Source organism: Nestor notabilis, unplaced genomic scaffold (genome assembly GCF_000696875.1).
Source record: "Nestor notabilis isolate BGI_N333 unplaced genomic scaffold, ASM69687v1 scaffold15806, whole genome shotgun sequence".
Classification (NCBI taxonomy): Eukaryota; Metazoa; Chordata; class Aves; order Psittaciformes; family Psittacidae; genus Nestor; species Nestor notabilis.
The window spans coordinates 18,041-37,986 of record NW_009931601.1 but is presented as its reverse complement, the minus strand read 5'-3'; the positions used below and the strand labels follow the sequence as shown (position 1 = coordinate 37,986).

Genomic DNA, 19,946 nt, shown 5'->3' with positions numbered 1-19,946 from the left:
AAATTACTTTTCAGTGACCAAAAATAAAACACTTTAAGAAGATATGTTTTTCAGAAAGCATCCAGAGCACAAATGTTTAGGTCCTGAAAACTGGGGCATCTATAATTATTAGCTGAATCTGGGATTTAATTTTTAATCCTTTTTATATTTGAAATGTGCATGTTCTTGCCACGGGGGCTACCTTTCTCACTTTGTATGATGTGTTGGCTCCTTCTACAAACCTATTCATTGAAACAGATACTAACAAAGCTGCTTTTCTTCATTGGATTTGCCACGCATGATGGGACTGTCATTAAGGCTAAGCTCCAATCTATTTCTTCAATTCCACTGACAGCGTTGGATGAGCAACTAACATAATTAAACAGCAACTGAGCTAAAATGATGCTATAAATAAAAAACATGTGATACTGCAGCTAAATGGCTACTGATATTTATTCATTATCTAAATCCTCATGTTTTTAATTTGATGGAAAGCAGAAAAGTTTGGGGGAGAGTGAGAAACTAGGAAAGAAAAAAAAATCTCACATCATCATGATAGTCTAGAACCCTAGAGAAAGAGTCATATGAGAAAAGCTTCAGAGAACTCCTTCCTCACTTCCAGGGTTCACAGATATTTTTAAACAAATAATCACTACATGTTTAGAAAGTAGCTGAATAGCTGCTGTAGTTTCAGAAGTCAAGAAAGTGCTTATTCCCATGCTCATAATCATCCCTAATACATTCAGTAGGTGTATTTATAATCATCTGGAACCCAGACATGTTGGTAACATGCTGAAAATTTGCATCAGCCCTTGGGATGTTGAAAACACACGGAAATGTGTATTAACCCTTTATACTATCGGTGAAAGGAAACCTACAATGAAAATGTCATGGAAGTTATTTAGAGTGACAATGTCTACAGAAAAATGAAATTCAGAGGGTTTTGTTGACTATTCTTATTTGTTGACCATATCTAAAATATATTGTATCAGACAAGAAAGAAATAATAGCATAAAGAGCTTTCTATCACAAAATACATGAGTGTTTGGGGTATGGCAAGTCACCTTTAAAAATTCTAGTTCAGCTTCATCCTCAAATAGGGAACGATTCATACGATGTAATTTAGCAAGCTCCCGCTGTACATACGCCAGGGTCATTTTCTCTATTCGGCTTGCTGGAATGTAGTCTTCAACACGAAAATAGCTCTTTCCATGCATCTTTGGGAGGAAAAAAAAAAAAAAGAAAAGACAAAAGAAAGAAGAGCTTTTTATTCTTTCTTAACTTTTCTTATTTGGTGCATTTCCATTTTCAGGGTGACTCACATGCTGAAGTCACCCTGTTGCCATTTCCTAAGACAAGATGGGTAACAGCAGGTAGTATCCTGACAGCCAAATGTTCCTCTTGTGCTCAGCCAGGTGCTCAAAGCACACACTACTGTATGTATTGTGCATGCCTGCAGTTGTGAACTTGGAGCTGACAGCTACAGCTGCCTCAGTACAAACTACATGGGGGAAACCAATGCAGGGGTGGATCTAACCAGATGGATCAGACCACTCAGAGTTCAATTAATAGAGCTACACTGATCTGTATAACTGAAGATATGGCAAAGACCATGAATGTGTATTTTCTGTACACTTTAAAACTAGGATAATATGTTCAGATACACCACCAGTAATCTGTCTTTGCAGCTTGTGGACCTGAGCCAACACACAAAATGGCTCTGAACTCTGGAGTGTTGTTTTTTTTTCTTCCATGTTTTCTAATATCTTTAAACCCTTCTACGCATCCCAGCTGTACCTATGCTGGAATTTTTCTACAGAGCTTTGGAGTTTCCAGGTTATATTATCAATTATGAAGGACCAAGAGTCTTTCATCATTCTGCCATATTTCCTATGTTGTGGTTTAAGCCCAGCCGGCAACTCTGAACCACGCAGCCATTCGCTCACTCCCCACCTTCTTCCTCCCCCCACTCCCGGAGGGATGGGGAGGAGAATCGGAGGAATGTAACTCCCACGGGTTGAGATAACAGCACTCCAGTAACTAAGGTATAATACAAACCACTACTGCTACCAACAATAATGATAAGAGGAATAACAAGGGAAAAGGACACAATCGCTCACCACCCGCCGACCGATACCCAGCCCGACCCGAGCAGCGATCTGGGCCTTCCGGGTAACTCCCCCCAGTTTCTATACTGGGCATGACGTGCTGTGGTATGGAATAGGCCTTTGGCCAGTTTGGGTCAGGTGTCCTGCCTCTGCTTCCTCCTGGCTTCCCCTCCTCCCTGGCAGAGCATGAGACTGAGAAAGTCCTTGGTCAGAGTAAACATTACTTAGCAGCAACTAAAACCATCGGTGTTATCAGTGTTGTTCCCAGACTGAAAGTCAAAACCACAGCACTGCACCAGCTACTAAGAAGGAGAAAAAATGACTGCTGCAGCTGAACCCAGGACACCTGACAAATTTGTTTGTCTCATTACTGCTCTTCAATCAGGAAGATTTTGCAGTTTTTAAAATTAAATCTGAAATGTGATTTCTAAAGGACTTAGCTGAAATTCCTTTAAATTTAAACTCTAGGTGACAAACCAAAGCTGTTAGAGAGACCTTTGAGAAATATTGTATTACTTATCCACACCTCAGGAGCATAATTGCCAAGCTCTGCCTGTAAAGCCAAAGCACCAAGTTTCAGGGCAGTCTCATCATTGCAATATAATCGCTCCTCCAAAATATCTTTACGAAGCTGAAGGTAAAACTGATGCCTTGTCAAGCCATGCCTGGAACATAAAAAACATTTAGGAATGCAGGGGGACCCTTGAACAGTCACCCTAAATGCTACTGTTTTTCCTGCCATCACCAGAACCATACACTTACTGGATGATATTAAAGTGATTGACAAAGAATTTTATCCTTAGAAAAAGTGTGAAATTAATGATGGATGTTTTTTTCTTGGGTTGGTCATTCCAGCCATCTGGGGCCACTTTGTAGAGTTTGGTCTCCTCATCCAAAAAGAAGAATTCTTTACCTGAAATGAGAATTTTGGGTTCTGTGATAAATCTGGAGATACTTCAGTTGCTCAAAGTTCTGCTATCTTCGTTCAGTGCACCACTAGCAATAAAAAATGAAAGGGACCATGCATGTTAGTTGAGATATACTTCTCTGCATCATGGATTGATTTATTGCTTCTTTGACGGAGACCTTAAGGTAACACTTAGTGTAATTTAGGATTACAGTTGTTTGATGCTGGATTGGCGAGGTATCTATGGAATCACTCAAAAATCGATGGGGCTTGCATTCTGCTCACCATTGTAATCCTCATGCCCTACACACAAGTTATGCTGCTTCTTAGTGCCTCAGCCATGCTTACCATCAGAAATGGGCTAGGGAGATGTGTGTCTTGTAGATGAAATAGCTGAGCCTGTATTCCAACTTGTATCTAGGACCAAAGACAGTCAGCCTTCTTCAGTACAGTGCTTCCTGGAATTTTTGTGGGAGCTACATGGCTCAGTATTATTCCAGTGCAAGGCTGGGACACAGCCTTTGCTGCATGAGAATATCAGCTAATAACAGTATGGCTGTGCTGATACACAGTCCTAGGGTAGTCATACTTTACATCTGTGCAGTACAGTTTAAATCGACATACCTGACTTCTGCTTCAGTTTTGGATCTACGTTCATCTGAGGACCTCAAAGGAACTTGATGGAATTCATTAATAAAGTGACTACAGAGGCACTGAGGGAGAGGACTGTTACTCTAGTTAACTATGTTTCATTACCTTTCAGGTAAGCCAAGCCAAAGTAGAAATGTTCCACCAAGTTTGCATACGCCACCACGGTGTTGAAAACGTCTCTTGCCTTGGACTTGATGTCACATTGCACCTCAAGGCACTGCCCACTGAGTAGAATGACATTGAGATCCCTTTGGGACAAATAGGATTTCCCTTTTTTAGTCTAAGAACGTGTGAAAAAGAGTGAAGAATGAGTGTCAAGTACAAGCAATGCAAGTTTCACAGCATTTTATTGCTGAGGCCCCCTAGTCTCCTATTTCTACATAACCTGATGGAGTTGGTCACAACACAATACTATTCCCTGCCTCCTGTCTCATAAACTAATACCCCAAACATTTCTAATTAAAAAAAAAAAAAATAAAAAATGATTGCTGGAATCCCAGCTAAACAGCTGAGCTTACTCAGATACTACAGTTACCTTCATTTTCACTGCTGTATGCTGTCAGCCTTTTCCCTTAATAAAAGGTAGAGAATGGGCCTGCAAATTGAAGGAGCCCAATACATTGGCACTAGATGTCACATTGCAGATTTGGTCATTCCAACCATTCTCCATGACTTAGTCCCTTGACTATTTACCTCTGCAGGAACCCTCATTTGTTTTGGGAAGAGTACAGGGATACTGGGTTGGGACTTGTATGTCACTTACAAAAAGCCCCAACTAAAAGATTAGTTCTAAATTCTCAGTGTTGACACTTACCACAATTGATCCAGGTAGCTGTAAGGTCACTGGTGGTTCACTAGACAAAATAACAAATTCTGGACCTGAAAACTGTAAGGAGGCAATTTAGAATTTTAATAAGTGTCTTCTTAATATAATAAAGATCCCAAACATCAGTACCAATGAAACCCATTTCTGTTTATCTGTACGTTGCAGCTAATTGACTTCAGTGTCTAATGATATGGAAATGCTGATTGAAGACTTCTCTCTGTTTGGGGTCTCTCCTGTATGGCCTTTCTGGGGCCTAAGTAGGTATAAGCTCATGCTAAAGCCTTTTCTTCTGTAAAGGCACTTAGCCAAGATCCATTTCCTTTGCAAGGCACTTATTTTCATGACACTCAGAGAAACTTAATTTCTTTTGAGACCTTTTGTCATTGATTCCCAAGTTACTATAAGGTCAGTCACAGAATGTACACACAAACATATACGCTACTGTGATTTTCAGAAGCCTAGCTTCCATAGGGAAGACTGGGAACAGACCGGAACACAGTGCTATTTTCTTCCTTGTAAGGAAGGTTGACTGATACATTAGCAGACACTATATTATTTTTCTTTAACTTCTGCAAGCTTTAACAGCACAAGATGCTTTCTTTTTTTTTTCCTTTGTGAGCATCCATCTCAAGGAATCTTGCTTATTGGGGTTTTTTTCAGATTCATCTATATATTTAGATCCTTCAAGCAGGCAGAAAAAACTGAATGTCTGCAAGTGGCAAGATGAGGGTCATTCCAACCATTCTCCATGACTTAGTCCTTGACTATTTAGATATTTTTTTTTTTTTTGAGAAAATGTATGGTTAGTTTCATAATGCTAGTATTGTCTACCAAGACAATGCAATTTTGTATCGCATATAAAGAGGGTCTAGCACTTTGTTGCCACAGTTGATGGATTCCTGAGGAACTCGATTATTATGACAGCAAAAATCACATTCACAAAGTTTAAAACTAAATTTGTTTATAAAAAGATAATTTCCCAATGTATCTAACTGAAACTCTCGATCAAAGTTCTGCCACTGGTCAGTGTGGAGCTGGTGAACTGGGAATAGGTTAATGGACTCACCAGACTGAAAACTGTTCAATAAGCTCCATGGTATCAGCATTGTGGAGTTTTCTAATTCAATTATTTCTAGATTTTTGTGACCCAACTGCCAAAGAAACATCCTTCCCATTTAAGAGAACTTAAGGCAGTGAAAGCTCTTGTCCATAAGGTCTTGTCCTCCAGTTATCATGACTGGGTCATGCCTAATTTGGAGTTTGACAATTTAGAATACTCATCTAACGAGATGACTCATGCACATCACTGGCAAACGACAACTGGGTGAGAGGTTTCTCTTCAGTGATGTTTACATTTTTAATCAGCTTATATGTTTTTCATTAGTCACCTTTTCCTTCCTGTGGAACAAACATTTCTGTGATGCAGCAGCTGCTGTGTAGTCCTTTGTAGACACAGAGAAGGTGGAACCTAAACTTAGCAGGTTCTGTCTGCTGTTCTTCTGAGTTCCACTAGGGATTTCTTCTACAGCACTGACTGACCTTCAAAAGAAATATCACAGTGAGCAATACATATAGCATGTAATCAAAGCAACACAGACTTGAGGACAAAGAGCTTAAGGTACGTTGACCTCCAGAATATTATGAAATCCAGGGCAATGTCAGTTACAAGTTGTTAAATGTTTTGTTACAGAAAAAAAAAGACAAATAAATCAAGAGGGATTATATTACTGATACCCTTTATAAATAAATTTAAAATCTGCTTTTTTTTTTTTTTTTTTTGGCTGGTTTTGCCTTTTTTTTTTTTTTTTTCTCATTTGGTGAGTCAGATCTAGCTGGTTTAACTCTGGTGGAGCCAGCAGGAAAAGAATTTAGCCCAACGTCTTTCTGTGATTTCTGCAGGATGAAGTAAATTCCTTATTTCTTATTTTCTGAAGCAGAAAAGCTTCCAAAAATCATAGCATTTGTTGTTACATTATTTTCATTAGAGGAATGGAAACTAAATTATCTTGATACTAATTCATTACAATAAATTTATGTCTTAGGGAATTGAGGGAATTTTCTATATAATTAAAAGAAAGATGTGTGAAATCTCAGATCAGAAAGCTGTCTTTACACTATACTTTTAATCCATACAGTAATGATGTTTTCCACGTAAGCAGAAATATGTATGCTTAGAATAAACTTCAAATATAATATATACTCTTATCAATGAGGAAAGATTGATTGTGTGGTATGGAAGGAAAGATTTTGTTAAGGTAGATTTTTGTTAATTACATTTTAAACACATGCCAAGGTCACACATTTTTTGTTATCCTGAAGTTTTATCCTTTTCTTTTGCATGTTGCAGAGTTGCTTCAGGGAACTATTCATGGAGTTTTCAAAAGGTATTTAACAAAGTTACTGAAGTAGTTGCTAATCTCAGTCTCTTCTCCCTGGTACCCAGTGACAGGTCACGTGGGAATGATTCAAAGCTGTACCAGGGGAGGTTCATACTTGATAGTAGAAAGCAGTTCTTTACTGAGTGGCCAAACACTGTAACAGTCTTCCTAGAGGTGGTCACTGCCCCAGGCTTGTTAGTTGTTTAAGAGGCATTAGGACAATGCCCTTAATAACATGCTTTATCTTTTGGTCAGCCCTGAGGTAGTCAGGAAGTTGGACTCAACGACTGTTGCAGTTCTCTTCCAACTGAACCTAATAAACTATTCTGTCCAGTCCAGTCCAGTCCTGTCCTGTCCTGTCCTATCCTAGCCTATCCTAGTTTAAATTCCTCTGTTATGAAGTTATCTAGATATTTTTATTTCTATCTACACTATCTCTTAAAGATCAACATTTAACTAAGAAATATGCCTAAAAATGACCTGAAGTGACTTTTGTGGGTATGAAAATACCCACAAAAGTCACTTGGGTCAAAACCCAAGATGCTGTATTAAAAAGATTTTGTTTTCCTGTGGAAAAAGCTTCCTGTTATTAATCCTGTGAGGTGATAGATATGAGGCTTGACATCTGTGTCTTCTTTACATATAGGCCAGAGTCCTGTGTATACTTCAAGCTTAACTTTATGAGATGTAAACTGTATCAGTCGGATGTCTTATAGAATTACTATAGTAAACCCATCACTAAGTTTTGTGTTGGTTGTCCTTGTGTATGGAAAAGTAATGGTTTCCAAACTAAATATTTCAACTCTACCATTGTCATGGTACTTACAATAAGACCTTGCAGATGCTTACAACCAAAAGTGAGGTTTACAGTCCCTGAAATTCTATGGCAAACAGCTTGCTGGAAATTTGGAAAAAAAACGTTCATCTTTCAGCAGAGGGGAATGTTTTCTTGGCAGCATGATTTTAGATCAAGGATATTGAGATGATACCCAGGTTGGTAGTCAGAGGCATTGCATTTGCTCCAAAATACTCAGTAAATAAATCTTCTGTTACTGATATCATTCCCAGGTGTGTAATGCATATATAGATGTCTGCCTACACACATATGTGTGTGTGTAGTTAGGCAGGTAGACAGACACTTCTTTCTTCACAAAAGCTGCCACTATCATGCACCCGGCTTGTACTTCATTTTATGTTGCAGGTTTAGAGGTGTCCTGGAGTATCTCACGTTGCTCAGATTATTGTGGCTGATTTATCAGGAAGTTCAACTGTTTACTTGGGGTATGTTTAATTGGGAGTTGATCTAAATAGAGCATTTCCTGTGGGCCTGAATTACTCATGCTGTGGTTAAAAGAAGAAACTCGTGTTTAACTGGGTCAAGAACTCAATTTGAATGGGATGTCTGTAGGGATTACATGATGCTTAACTATGGGATTCTGGTCTTTGTGGTGCCTACAGGCTAACAGTATTTACACCTCTTCTTCATTTGGAAACAGCCATGATTACAGCTTCTCTATGCTAACACCCTGTTTAGAAAACTCTTGTTTGGCAGCAGTGGTGTTTCCCTGGCTTTTGAAAACGAGTTAGTATCAACTGCACTATGCTGGGCTTTCTTTGCCTATGTCTGCAGGGCTGCTGTATATGCTGTGGCTGAAACAAGGCTAATCCTTATGACAGAGCCAAGTTCTTTATTGCTTGTGTCCCTGGGTTACCTGTAACTCCAGTAAAATGGCAATGCAGGGCTGGATATGGCTGACACAAGTGAGACAAACCAATCTCAGAACTGAGATGGAAATGCAAATAAACCACTGAAAATGATGGGTCATGTACATGTTCTGTCATAACCACTCCAGAATACTTCAGGCCTCTGTTAATGTGACAGCAACTCAAGACCAGATCCAAAATCTGAATGTAGACAAATATGGTCTCTGCAGAACACCTCGTCAGTTAAAGTAATGGCTCTCAACAGGTTTTTCCCTTCCACATTCTCTGTGGAGCTGCTTCCCAGTTGTTTCAGGCACAGCCAGCTCTTTGCTCCTTTTGCCTGTCTAGTATGCCAGAGACATGCTAGGGGCAGCTGTTCTGGGAGGCCAGTGACATCTGGCAGGACACAGTGGTAAAGAGTAATGGTGGAAAACTTCAGTATGTTTGTTTTGCATGGATTGCTCAGAGCCCAAGCTCCATTTCACTAGAGCATTTGGACTGTTTCACTTGGAACCAAACTGAGGCTAGGTGCACTTTAATTCTGTGTAAACAGTATCTATTATCAAAATAGGTTCAGATGGTAATCAGGCCTTTTCTGATAATGACATTGCCACACTAGTTGCTGTTTCACTTGGTAATAAGACAGCATCCATCTTTCAGGAATAAGAGTTCCGATTACCTGTTTATGAAGAGCTTGTAGCTACTTTGTGTCCTTGACCCACTAAGAGTGGGGTCCCATGACCTGTGTGTCTGTGGAACTCTCCCTGAAATGAACAAAGGAAATTTCACAATTGAAGCAATTGTACCAGCACTCAGCATCAGATCGTGGGACAATAATAACAAGAAAGAAATTTAGACTGGCTACTTCCTCTCTTGTATCCTCACTTGGGCATGATAAATGGCTGTTTGATAAGACTAAGTGAATACTGCACCAGCAGTATTCCTAGTTCTCTAGTTATTGTTATTTCCTTTTCATAACTCTTCATGTGAATGTAATTTGGAAAATAGCTGGGTAGGTACAATGGCTGTTATTTCCATATGTATGGAGAGCTTTTGCTCTTCAGAAATTACGCTTGGTATTCTTTGTTCTTCTATTTCCAGGCATAAAATTGGGAGGGAGGGCTGGGGGAAGCCATGAAATTTTTCCGGCTTAATCAGAGTAGGATATGAAATGAAAATTGTTTGTAAATATTCCAACAGTTATTTGCTACATTAAATATATTGTGAACGGTTTTACAGCATAAAAATCTGTTAGGAATATAAGATGTCTTGTGAGTTATTAGCAAGTAAGTTTTGTATAATTTTTCACCTTCAGTTGTCTCTGCTGCTACAGAAAGGGTAGGCATTGCTTTGTCCATATACATGGAGGTTGAAATTTAGAGGTAGAACCAGAAAAGGTTATCCAAGTTCTGTGAACATCTCTTATAGCAGCAGAGGTGTTCTAAATCCTGTAGGGAAGGGTGGGAAGGTTAAATTTTTCTTCACTTGGATCATTCCATTGATCTTATTTGAAGAAATGCATATCAAACTCTTACATAAGCAGAATGATAGTTGTGATGAGTTATGTGGAAGCGACCATAGAGGTCAGCTTTTTCTCCAGATAAAATATATATTATCTACACCCTGAGACCTCACTCTGAATTCCAACATGAAAACATGACATTGAATTCTGGTGCATCAACTACCAATTGAAATTTTAAAAACTAGAAAATCTACAAACACATTGCTAAAATATTAATAAAATATTTTTTCAAGCTGCAGATGGTAGTGACAAAACGTGAGATTTGAGATAAGCCAAATACACAGGGCTAAGATTCAGTCCTCTGTTCTGAAACTATGTGCTTTTTAATGAGAAAACCTTGCAAAGTTCTCTGCTTACACTATAGGTTTCACATAATTGCATAAATATACTTTGACAAGCACATAAAGTTTCCCTTAGTTTTTCTGTCTCAGTTGTTATGGCACTGAGACAAGTTGACTAGCTTCAGTGGCCAGACTGCTGTGCTTTGATCAGAAATCCAACACATTCCTGATGTTTAAGTAACACGTGGCCCTCAAAGACCTTGATCCTGTAGATGATTAATAAGATAATGTTGATCTCCCTGATAATGGTGCTCTACTAGGTGGTAGTATCTCTTTTCAGAGAAGAATGCATTTGTCTGATACATTATCTCACGAAAGAAAGAATGTCTGCAGGAAACAAGTTCTCACATTGTGTTTTCTCATGTAATTGAGAGTTTGTCTTACAAAATCCTGAGTACAAACAGCTACTGATACCGGCGTATCAGTGGAGACCGAGACATGCACAAATTTACTAGAATGACTTACAAAAAAGGCTCCTGGGCTTACCTTCACTATGTGCCACTAGGTCCGTGACTGACACGTATGCCTCACACAGGGAGCATATGCAATTGCAGGATTTTATTGCTGCTGATACTGATTGCAATTCTGGAGCTTCAGAAAAGCCCCTTTAAGGAGGAGTATCAACAACAGTTGTATGAGTAGCCTTACCTTCCTCATCATTGGGGCTAAGGGCTTGGGGACAAGAGGCTATTACATGCTGTGGCTTTGTATTTTGTTTAGGTTTTTGCTTTGTTTCCCAGGATGTGCTTGTTTTCTCTCTGCAAATTATCTCTTGGCAGGCTTGTGATAAAATACAGTGGGCACCCAGGTTGTTTTGCTATCTTTCCTAGGAAAATTTATGCCTTGAGATCATGCTCTATGTCTTTTATTTTTGGTTAGTAAATTTTAAACTTTTCAAATTTGGAAGATTGTGAGTAATATGTTCCTACAAATCTCATGACAATCAGCAGCTGGATATCATAAATCCAAATTAATGCTTCCCTGTGAGAAAAAGCAAGGACTGCTCAGTAGTTTTCTGTTATTTATGAACTAACCAGTCGGTGTGTATACCTTGTTACATCATAACTGATGTAGTGGCACTAGGTCTATTGCTTTAAGGAGGAAATTTCTGGTCTGAAACCCGTACATGCTTATGTTTAAATCCATGTCACAGGAGGACCTAGTACCTATGGAGCCTATCTATGGAGGCTCATAGAGCGAGGAAATAAACTCAAATACAGCAGTAAACTTCCAGCTCTGGGACTGGAAGCTCAGGAGAAGTGCCCCAGGTAGGATGGAAAAAGAAAGTTTTAAAGCAGAAGGGAGGGTGGGTAACTGTGGAATAGAGAAGAGAAATGGGCAGGTTCCTGAGATGAGGAGGTGGCATGTAAGGTTGGTTTTTTTGGAGATGCTGATGACATTTGGCAACAGGAACTTTTTGCTCTTACATAGGTAGTCTTACATTTCAGAAGACAAAAGAGATGAGTATGTAATTCATAAACATAATTTTTCAGGAAAATCTTACCTCTCTTGTGTCCTCGGTTAGACAGTATCAAAGATGTACTTTCAGAAATACTATTAGAGTCACTGTAGTCCACAGAGAGTTGTCTATAATCTTCTGTTGACTGACTGTAATTCATTAATCTGGACCCTTTGTCTGGAAACAGAAAGGAAATATGGTGAATCACATACTTTAATCATAAATCATTGTATCTGCATGATAACGTAAGTAACATTTGGCTTGACTAATTTTTATATAGTCCATGCCTGATGTCTTCTAATACCGACTTCAACTCTTAAAGGACCAAGGGAAGCTTGGTAACTTCATTCTACAGCTTTCATAATCTCATTCTGACCCAAAATAGTCCTTATAGTTCTCCTGAAACAATCTGAACAAACCAAATCTAATAGATCAATTCTACTCTACATGTTACATGGAAAGGTTGAAAACTGTAGATAACCTGCAAAGTTATCCTTTCTTACATCCTGAGACCCAAAACCTTCAGCTATGAAGTATTCTCTGTGTGTATGTGAAGGAAAGTGCCCAGAGACAAGCCACTAGCAGTGCTGGCTGCAGAAATTCCATTAAGGGGTCATTCTAAGTCGTTAGGAAGTACATATTTTTGTTGCACCTTAACTTTACTTTGGTTGCATTGTCTCTTGTCCTTTTTCCAGAGCGTCTGAAAGTGATAATTTTTAATTAAAAACAAAGAAAGAAATGGAATACTGCCTTGAAAAGTGTGGCTCACACATTCTCAATGTAATCAATAGCCTGATTCATTGAAGTCCTTCAGTATAAGCCACATGACCTGTATACCTAGAAAACACAGAGATCACCCCAGATACATAATCACAAGAACCAGTAGAACAGAAATGGCAGGAATTTGTGACTAATAGGGGGTTGAAGATGGGACCATCCCTTTTGGCAGTAGCAGAGTTTTCACTAGCTTATGCAAATGTCAATCTATAAACTCAATTTCTGAATGAGTGAGCCAACTTGCTTTTAAGGGTGTTTTATCTGTATGTTTTCAAAAGAATGTCCTTTTCTTATGACCAGTAATAACTAATGGAAATGTTTTGCAGATATTTAAGCGTGTGTTTAATTCTAGCTGAAGTTAATGGAACACATATGTGACTTCCTGAATAGGAATTGGATTGTTCATATGCCTAATATGAAGCATGTCAAAAAAAAAAAAAAAAAAAAAAAGCCTGCATATCTTGGTCCAACCTTCCCCTTGCCCCAGAATCACAGATTTTTGTTGAAATTAACAGTGCAATGTAGGGACTATATTCTCTAGTTACAGCTAGAGAATTAGTCTGTGGGATAATAAAATCTTGAGTTTAGTCAAATTAAATGTGAAATTAGTATATACTGGTTTATTTATCTAGTGAGCAGTATTTGGCCTTGTGTCTTGAAATCACTCCAGCAATCCATGTGTGAATTTATAAAACATCTCTGAATAGAAAAACAAACTAAAATAAAAAAGAATCCACAAATCTTCGCTTGAGTAATCAATCAGGAAGGATGAATATACATTCTTTAATGGCAACAGGATAACTTCACAGAATCCCACTCTACCTTCAAAAATACACTGGAGTATGCAAATACAGAAGCAGTTTTGGAAGCAGGGGATCTTTATATGCACAGGTTTTATGCAAAGTGCTTTAAGACTCGAATCTGTGCAAGTTGATTCGTTATCATTGCTTCACAGCCCTCAGACTACTGTCATTCGTGGAAATAAGGAACAGAAACCTTGCTGACTCGCCTCAGAGTCTCTCCATTATGGAGTCATTTATATGTAAAGCTATAAATATCCTATCCAACACTACTTGTAATCACCACAGCATGAAATTAAACAATTCGCTTAGCATGGGAAAGACTCAGAAAAAGCTGGTGATATCCATATTACACAGCTCAGGTTGTAAGTCTTTCCTTACCTTGGTGAAAATTCATCTGGGAGTACAGTGGTGAGGTGTCCGATATTTTCTCATGCAGCCTTTTCCTTAGCACATGACTTCTGTTAAGCTGAGAAGCTGTGCTGTCTTCGTTGACTACCCGCTCTACCTAGAAGACGGTAGTACTGTAAGTCAATGTCATCTGATATGTGGACTTTGGACTCTCATACTGAAGTGATCCTTGCCCTCTGCTTGTCAGAGGCTGCTGATTGTGTTGGTAATAACAACTTCATTTTCTCAGATTAACACAAAGCAGGATTGAGCTTTGATGGCTTTTTGCTCTCATGCTAGCTGTGTTTAAGAGGGGACACCCTCTCTTACACTGGGAAATAGAGTAACAGAGAGTGCAAGGGAAAAGGTAATATCAGAATGTTAATGAATACTGATTGAAAACAAGAAAAAAAAAAATCCCACAGCCCTGCAGTGTATTTATTTTCTTCCAGTTTCATTCAGCTTGTCAACAAAAATTTTTAGTTGATATTTCAAATCTTGAAAAAGACTCAGGCGCTCACTTATCAAAGACTTCACATGATCAGGCTTGATTGCACAGCAGATTTTCAGTTCCACTCAAGGATGGTGAATTACATTCTCAATATGATGTAAATGTGATTTCTTGCAATTTCTCAAAGTCTGAAACCAGAGGGGCAATGGAGGAATCTTGTCTCTTGTGTAAAGAGAATTGACCAATATGAAGTCTCTGTAAAGGTTATGATTGCTTCAGTATTAACCAAAGAAATTAGGGTATTGTACATGCAAAAACTGGATTTGTACCATTTCCCAGGAGTGTAAGAGTGGTGTGACAGATGGCTTCATTGCCTCATTTGCTTGTACACATGCCCACACAATTTCCTGCTTAGAAGTCTAGAATCAAATCTCACTTTCTGAATTCATACAAGCATTAATTTCAGGTAATTGCTCCCCTGTATCCAATGTCACTGCTCTCCTCTCTCACCAAAGAAAACATTACATATGAGAGTAGTACCCACCTCACTGACACTTCCCATAGCAAAATGAACCATTTTCTTTATGTAGACGTTGGCTGGTAAGAGAGCAGCTTCCTTCTGATGTGCCTCACATGCTTCCAGGATTGACTCAGGAGAAAGTCTTTTGTGTGGCAGATCTTCGCATAGTGTCAGCAAGAGCATGTGTAGCTGGTCACTCAGCTGTAGGGACTGAGTCAAAATAGAAGTACTATTAAATGACATCTCCCAGTGGTCTGAAATCCTCTGTAAACTGCAACCAGGGATTTCTGTAAACCTTTCACTCTGGGTGAGAAATGGGCAAGGAATTCCTTTAGATTTTGGGAAAATTCCAGATAGGCAGCATAACAGCACTAAATGGAGCCGCTAATGGGATACAGGATAGCCTCAGAGGGAACTGGCATCTACAAGGAATGTCATCAGCCCATACAGGGGCTTCCTGATGACAGACAACAGATCAATTTCTCCACAGCTTTGCTAATTAGAGTGTGAATCTTAAAGATTCATGCAAGTAAGATGTGTGACAGCATTAGCTTCAAAAAGGTGAGGAGTTATACCAGCCAAAACTGTTACCATAGAGACCAGATAATTAAATTTTAGAGTCATTTAGCTTATAGAGCGTTTTCTCTTAGACCATGTATACCCATGAAAAGGAGGTTAGATCTACTAAAAGTTTGTACTCTTCAAATAAAAACCACGCAATCAAAGGTGTGGATATAGAAATGAAGCAATATGTGTGCTACAAATCTTTGAAAGAATTCTGGGTAAGCAAGAAACACAAAATTTCAAGTAGCAGAGATGCTGGTAGAATTTGCACAGAAATAAGGAGGGTTATCTAGTTTATTTAGCATCCCATTATTTGAAAAAACACATAAATGCGTACGGCACCACAGTCATGCAGACATGATGTTTTTCTTCTAGCCCTTCCTATTTTAGAATCATAGCAGCATAGACTCATAGAATGATTTAGATTGGAAAAGGCCTCTAAGACCATCGAGTCCAGCTGTAGCCCTAATACTGCAAATCCACCACTAAACCATGTCCCTAAGTGTCACATCTACGCATCTTTTAAATATCTTGTGGGACAGTGACTGAACCACTTCACTGGAGAGTCTGCTCCTTATTACAGCCTTGGAATAAATAATCTTCACTCTTAACAGCAAGGTAAAATTAATCTTATTTGGAACAATTCTGGTTTTTGAAGAAAAAGAGAGAAAAAACAGAAAAGTAAAGATGAGGCTCAACTAAATTTCTGATTTGGATTAACTGGTATTTTTGGTGAAGTCTGGACCTTGACACAAGATTTCCACATCTTTCTAGCATTCCAAACCATAAGACCCCTCCCACTGAGATTTCAGATTATGTCTCTCAATGTTTGAACTTACTAATATAAAACAGAATAAAAGTTCAAATTTAAACAGGGGAAGATTTAGATTAGATATAAGGAAGAAGTTCTTCACAGTGAGGGTGGTGAGGCACTGGAATGGGTTGCCCAAGGAAGTTGTGAATGCTCCATCTCTGGAGATGTTCAAGGCCAGGCTGGACAGAGCCTTGGGCGACACAGTTTAGTGTGTGGTGTCCCTGCCCATGGCAGGGGGGTTAGAACTAGATGATCTTAGGGTCCTTTCCAACCCAAACCATTCTATGATTCCATGATTCTATTCTAAAACAAAAATGTATTACTGGCCTGGTTTGGAGGAACCTGGTAGTCTGCTGACCAATAGAGGGTCATTCCTAAGGAATACACCAACATCTGTCAAAACAGAAAAGGAAACCCTTTATGAAGTCAACATTAGATACAGAAAAGTGTTGTAACAGAAAGACCATCTTTTTTTGTCTTGGTCACAAATGGCAGAAGCCAAAGAAATATATATATTTAAAAAAAAAAAAACCACAACAAAAAATTGTCTAGAGGAAACATATGAAAGTGCAATAGTGACTCTTGGCTTACAGACTGGATAGCATGCAAGGAGTATAGTTCGGCTTGAGGGGTTGAGCCAGATCTCCTTCTATCCAATGATGCCACGAGCAGGAAAGAAATTTCTTAGTTTTGAAGCAATTTCATTGGTCATTAAAGCTTTCTCCTACCTGTGGAACTGACTAGCACTCATGTCCAGGAGGATTATTGGAGTAAGGGCCATCTGTTCCAAAGCTTTACATTTCTGCGTAGTGTCTAAGTCATCAGTTACACGGGAGACTGAAAGTACTGTGTTCTGCCTGAGGGAAGTATGCAGTTATGCAGTCCTAGTGGTTGTAAAACTTATAGGTACCTGAGTGTTGTGTCTTACTGTCTTGCCAGAGAGACTTATTTGGCAGGGAGAATAAAAGTAAATTGTTAACAAAGCTAAACATATTTCTGACTTCTTGGGAGTGCTTCCACTCTCTGATTGTAATTACAATTACCGTATCTGGTCAAGCATCTTGTTCATAGATATATTCCTCCTTTCTGTGGGCCTTTACAAATAATACACCTGTGTAGATCTTGAGGACTGATGTTCAAAATTGATTTTAATGATGACATGCATACTAGCTAATGGCAAGCTGCAAGACACATCTAAATCTTTCTTCCTATAGCCTAATTAGTGTTATTAGAGATGGAATGTGGCAGTAGATACCTGGTATACTGCGTTAAAACCCGCAAGCTTGTCTTCACGTGATACTGTCAAGATTTATTTTGTAATATACCTCACCTTTGTTAGTCCAATGTGCTGATTTTTACTTTGTCTGTGGAGCAATTCTGGTGCACTGAAAGGTACAGCTTCTGTCTGAGATGCATTGTTTTGGAAGGACAGATTTCCTTCAGCAGACAATAGTATTGACCATGGACAAATCACACAGATGGCAGGGTCTGAAAAATGTTGAAGATATTGAAGTTTTTAGTGTTAAATTCACTCTGCTCATAAAATCATGTTGCTGGTGTCTCACCTGCTTAGCCAAACCAATCAATTAAGTTTCATGGAGATGGACATAGAAGTCAGTGGAATCATGCTCATTTCTGCCTGGCTCATTTTGTCAGGTGGAATTCAGTGATCACTAAAGACTTGATTTCTCTCTCACATCATTTCACACATACAAACATATTGATTTCAATGGATTTCTGAAGCCTAAGGAAAGGCACAAGTACATCCCATGTGCAGATTCTAGAGATACTGACATTTTGGTAGATCTTTTTTATGCAAAGCACAAGAGAGTATCTGAAAAGTAGAACACTCCTTCAAATAAAGCATGGATATTTTGAAGCTGGCATTTGCAGAGATAAGTTAGCTTCCATTAAGTTGCATGACCATGGTACAAATCTCTTCTCTGTGGTGACATGTTTTTGTTCTGTGTGCTCCTTATAGTCAGTCAGCTCTGCATTTCAGTAACCTCTTTTTCAGTGTATTGTGCCTAGCAAAGCCAAGTTACTTTGCCAGAAAGTCAGTGTCAGGAGTCAGTATCTTTATTTCTATTGCACGGATGAAGAAACTGTTGCAGAGTCCAGCTTTGATTACTACAGCTCATCAGTCAATAGAAGCCAGTGTAGCTTCCCAAGTCCCAATGCTTTAACCTATGAAACTTTTCGTAAAGTGGAAACATAATTTCCAACTAACCTAAAGTTTGGGATATTTTTTTTACCAGAATGCAAATATGAAAGCTATCTAAACTAAAACTTAGACTAGATTCTAGCAGTCTAGTAGAACTGGCATAATATTTTAGCATTATTCACATTGAGTCTTTCTGTCTGCATGTCAGGTCTGTTAAAAGAGGGGATATTTAAAACAAATGTGCTTTCAAATGAGAAATGCAGACTCCTAAACTTGACAAGGTCCTGAGGACTCTAATAGGCCTTAATAGCCCCGAGGAGCCTCACCTGGGACCTACCCCCATCCTCTGCCCATAGTCCCAGGCTCAGTTAAGTGCAGCCCAGGATCTTGAGTCCCTGCCTGAGGTTTGGTAAAAGTGTGCTTGCGTCCAGCTCATCCACAGCTATGCCTTGCCTGACTGTGGACTGCTTTGATCTTGACACACTGACTAACTTCCCAGAAGGACTTCAGGCTTGCCTTGGCACTGTGGACTTGCCTGGTGATCACTGGGCTATCTGACTCCAGTTGCTCACAGCAGACCTGACCCTGACTCAGCTTCTCAGATTGAGCTCAGACCTGCCCTGTCCTCACAAACGTGTGTTGGTCTGGATTCTCAGCTGTCAGCCCCAGACCTTTCCTGCTTGCCTTTTTTGGGTACTGTGGGATAGGGCCCTCTGCACCAAGAAAATGGATGGTAAAAATGGGTAAAATGTTAATCTGGGAACTCACATATACCTAGGAGGTTTGTATAGCCAGAGGACCCAGAGATTCAAGACTCATGGACTGCTGGTATTTGCAACAATTGTGGCATTTACTTCTTTAGAAAATTAAAGGTCTTAAAAACATCAGCTAACCTTCTATTTTGCTCCTTCCTTATTTGCTGTAATATTGTATGCAAATGCAAGTAGCATGTGCTGGGAAATCTGTTTTAGAAACAGATAGCCAGCTTGTCCTTTAGCATTGATGGAGATTACCCAGCCTTCTGTACTGTTGGCCAGCCAAGAAGTGAGTATAGCTGTCTAACCAGTTAGTGCCGAAACACACTGGAAATACTGCTATAGCAAGTGGTGCTGACCATCACCAGGTTTAGCAGGATTCAAGCACAGTGCAGCACAAATGTGGCAGTACTCACCCAGAGAAAAGCCTGATTCCAGAAGTAGTATAGCTGTAATTAAGATATGTGGAGCCATAGATATGCCTTAGACAACTGGGGCAATACTATGCAGAGACAGTTTACCTTTGCTGCCCTCCAAGAAACTGTAGCACTGGGGATTCAGCTTCATAAAGAGTCCAACTTGGCATCACTTCTGGACTTGAGCTCTCTAAAGACATGTTTGAGCAGCCTTGTGCTTAACCTATAGACCAGCTTGGTTCTACATAGCTACTTCCTATTGTTTTACTCTTCATTGTCTGATCACAATATCCTAAATTTATCTGCTGCAGCATAGGAAACATAGGCTGATTATCTGAATTCAGTAGATATCCAACAAGTCTTATTGTTTGCTTGTTTGTTTGTTGTATTTTGGTTTGGGTTTGGGCTTTTTTTGAAAAA

The 19,946-nt window shown here is 39.2% G+C and overlaps 1 protein-coding gene across 1 annotated transcript in view; it reads right to left on the bottom strand.

The window, feature by feature from the left end:
- The window catches only part of FRMPD2 (FERM and PDZ domain containing 2), a 36,799-nt gene that overhangs the window by 15,867 nt on the left and 986 nt on the right, over window positions 1-19,946 (bottom strand). Inside the window, exons 2-13 of the mRNA XM_010015992.1 lie at window positions 17,522-17,679; window positions 16,519-16,584; window positions 14,838-15,023; window positions 13,834-13,960; window positions 11,921-12,052; window positions 9,233-9,317; window positions 8,562-8,601; window positions 4,460-4,531; window positions 3,751-3,925; window positions 2,850-3,000; window positions 2,614-2,752; window positions 1,044-1,196 (exon numbers count right to left, since the gene is read on the bottom strand). Coding sequence (XP_010014294.1) covers window positions 1,044-1,196; window positions 2,614-2,752; window positions 2,850-3,000; window positions 3,751-3,925; window positions 4,460-4,531; window positions 8,562-8,601; window positions 9,233-9,317; window positions 11,921-12,052; window positions 13,834-13,960; window positions 14,838-15,023; window positions 16,519-16,584; window positions 17,522-17,679 — 1,484 coding nt within the window. The remainder of the gene's footprint in view (window positions 1-1,043; window positions 1,197-2,613; window positions 2,753-2,849; window positions 3,001-3,750; window positions 3,926-4,459; window positions 4,532-8,561; window positions 8,602-9,232; window positions 9,318-11,920; window positions 12,053-13,833; window positions 13,961-14,837; window positions 15,024-16,518; window positions 16,585-17,521; window positions 17,680-19,946) is intronic.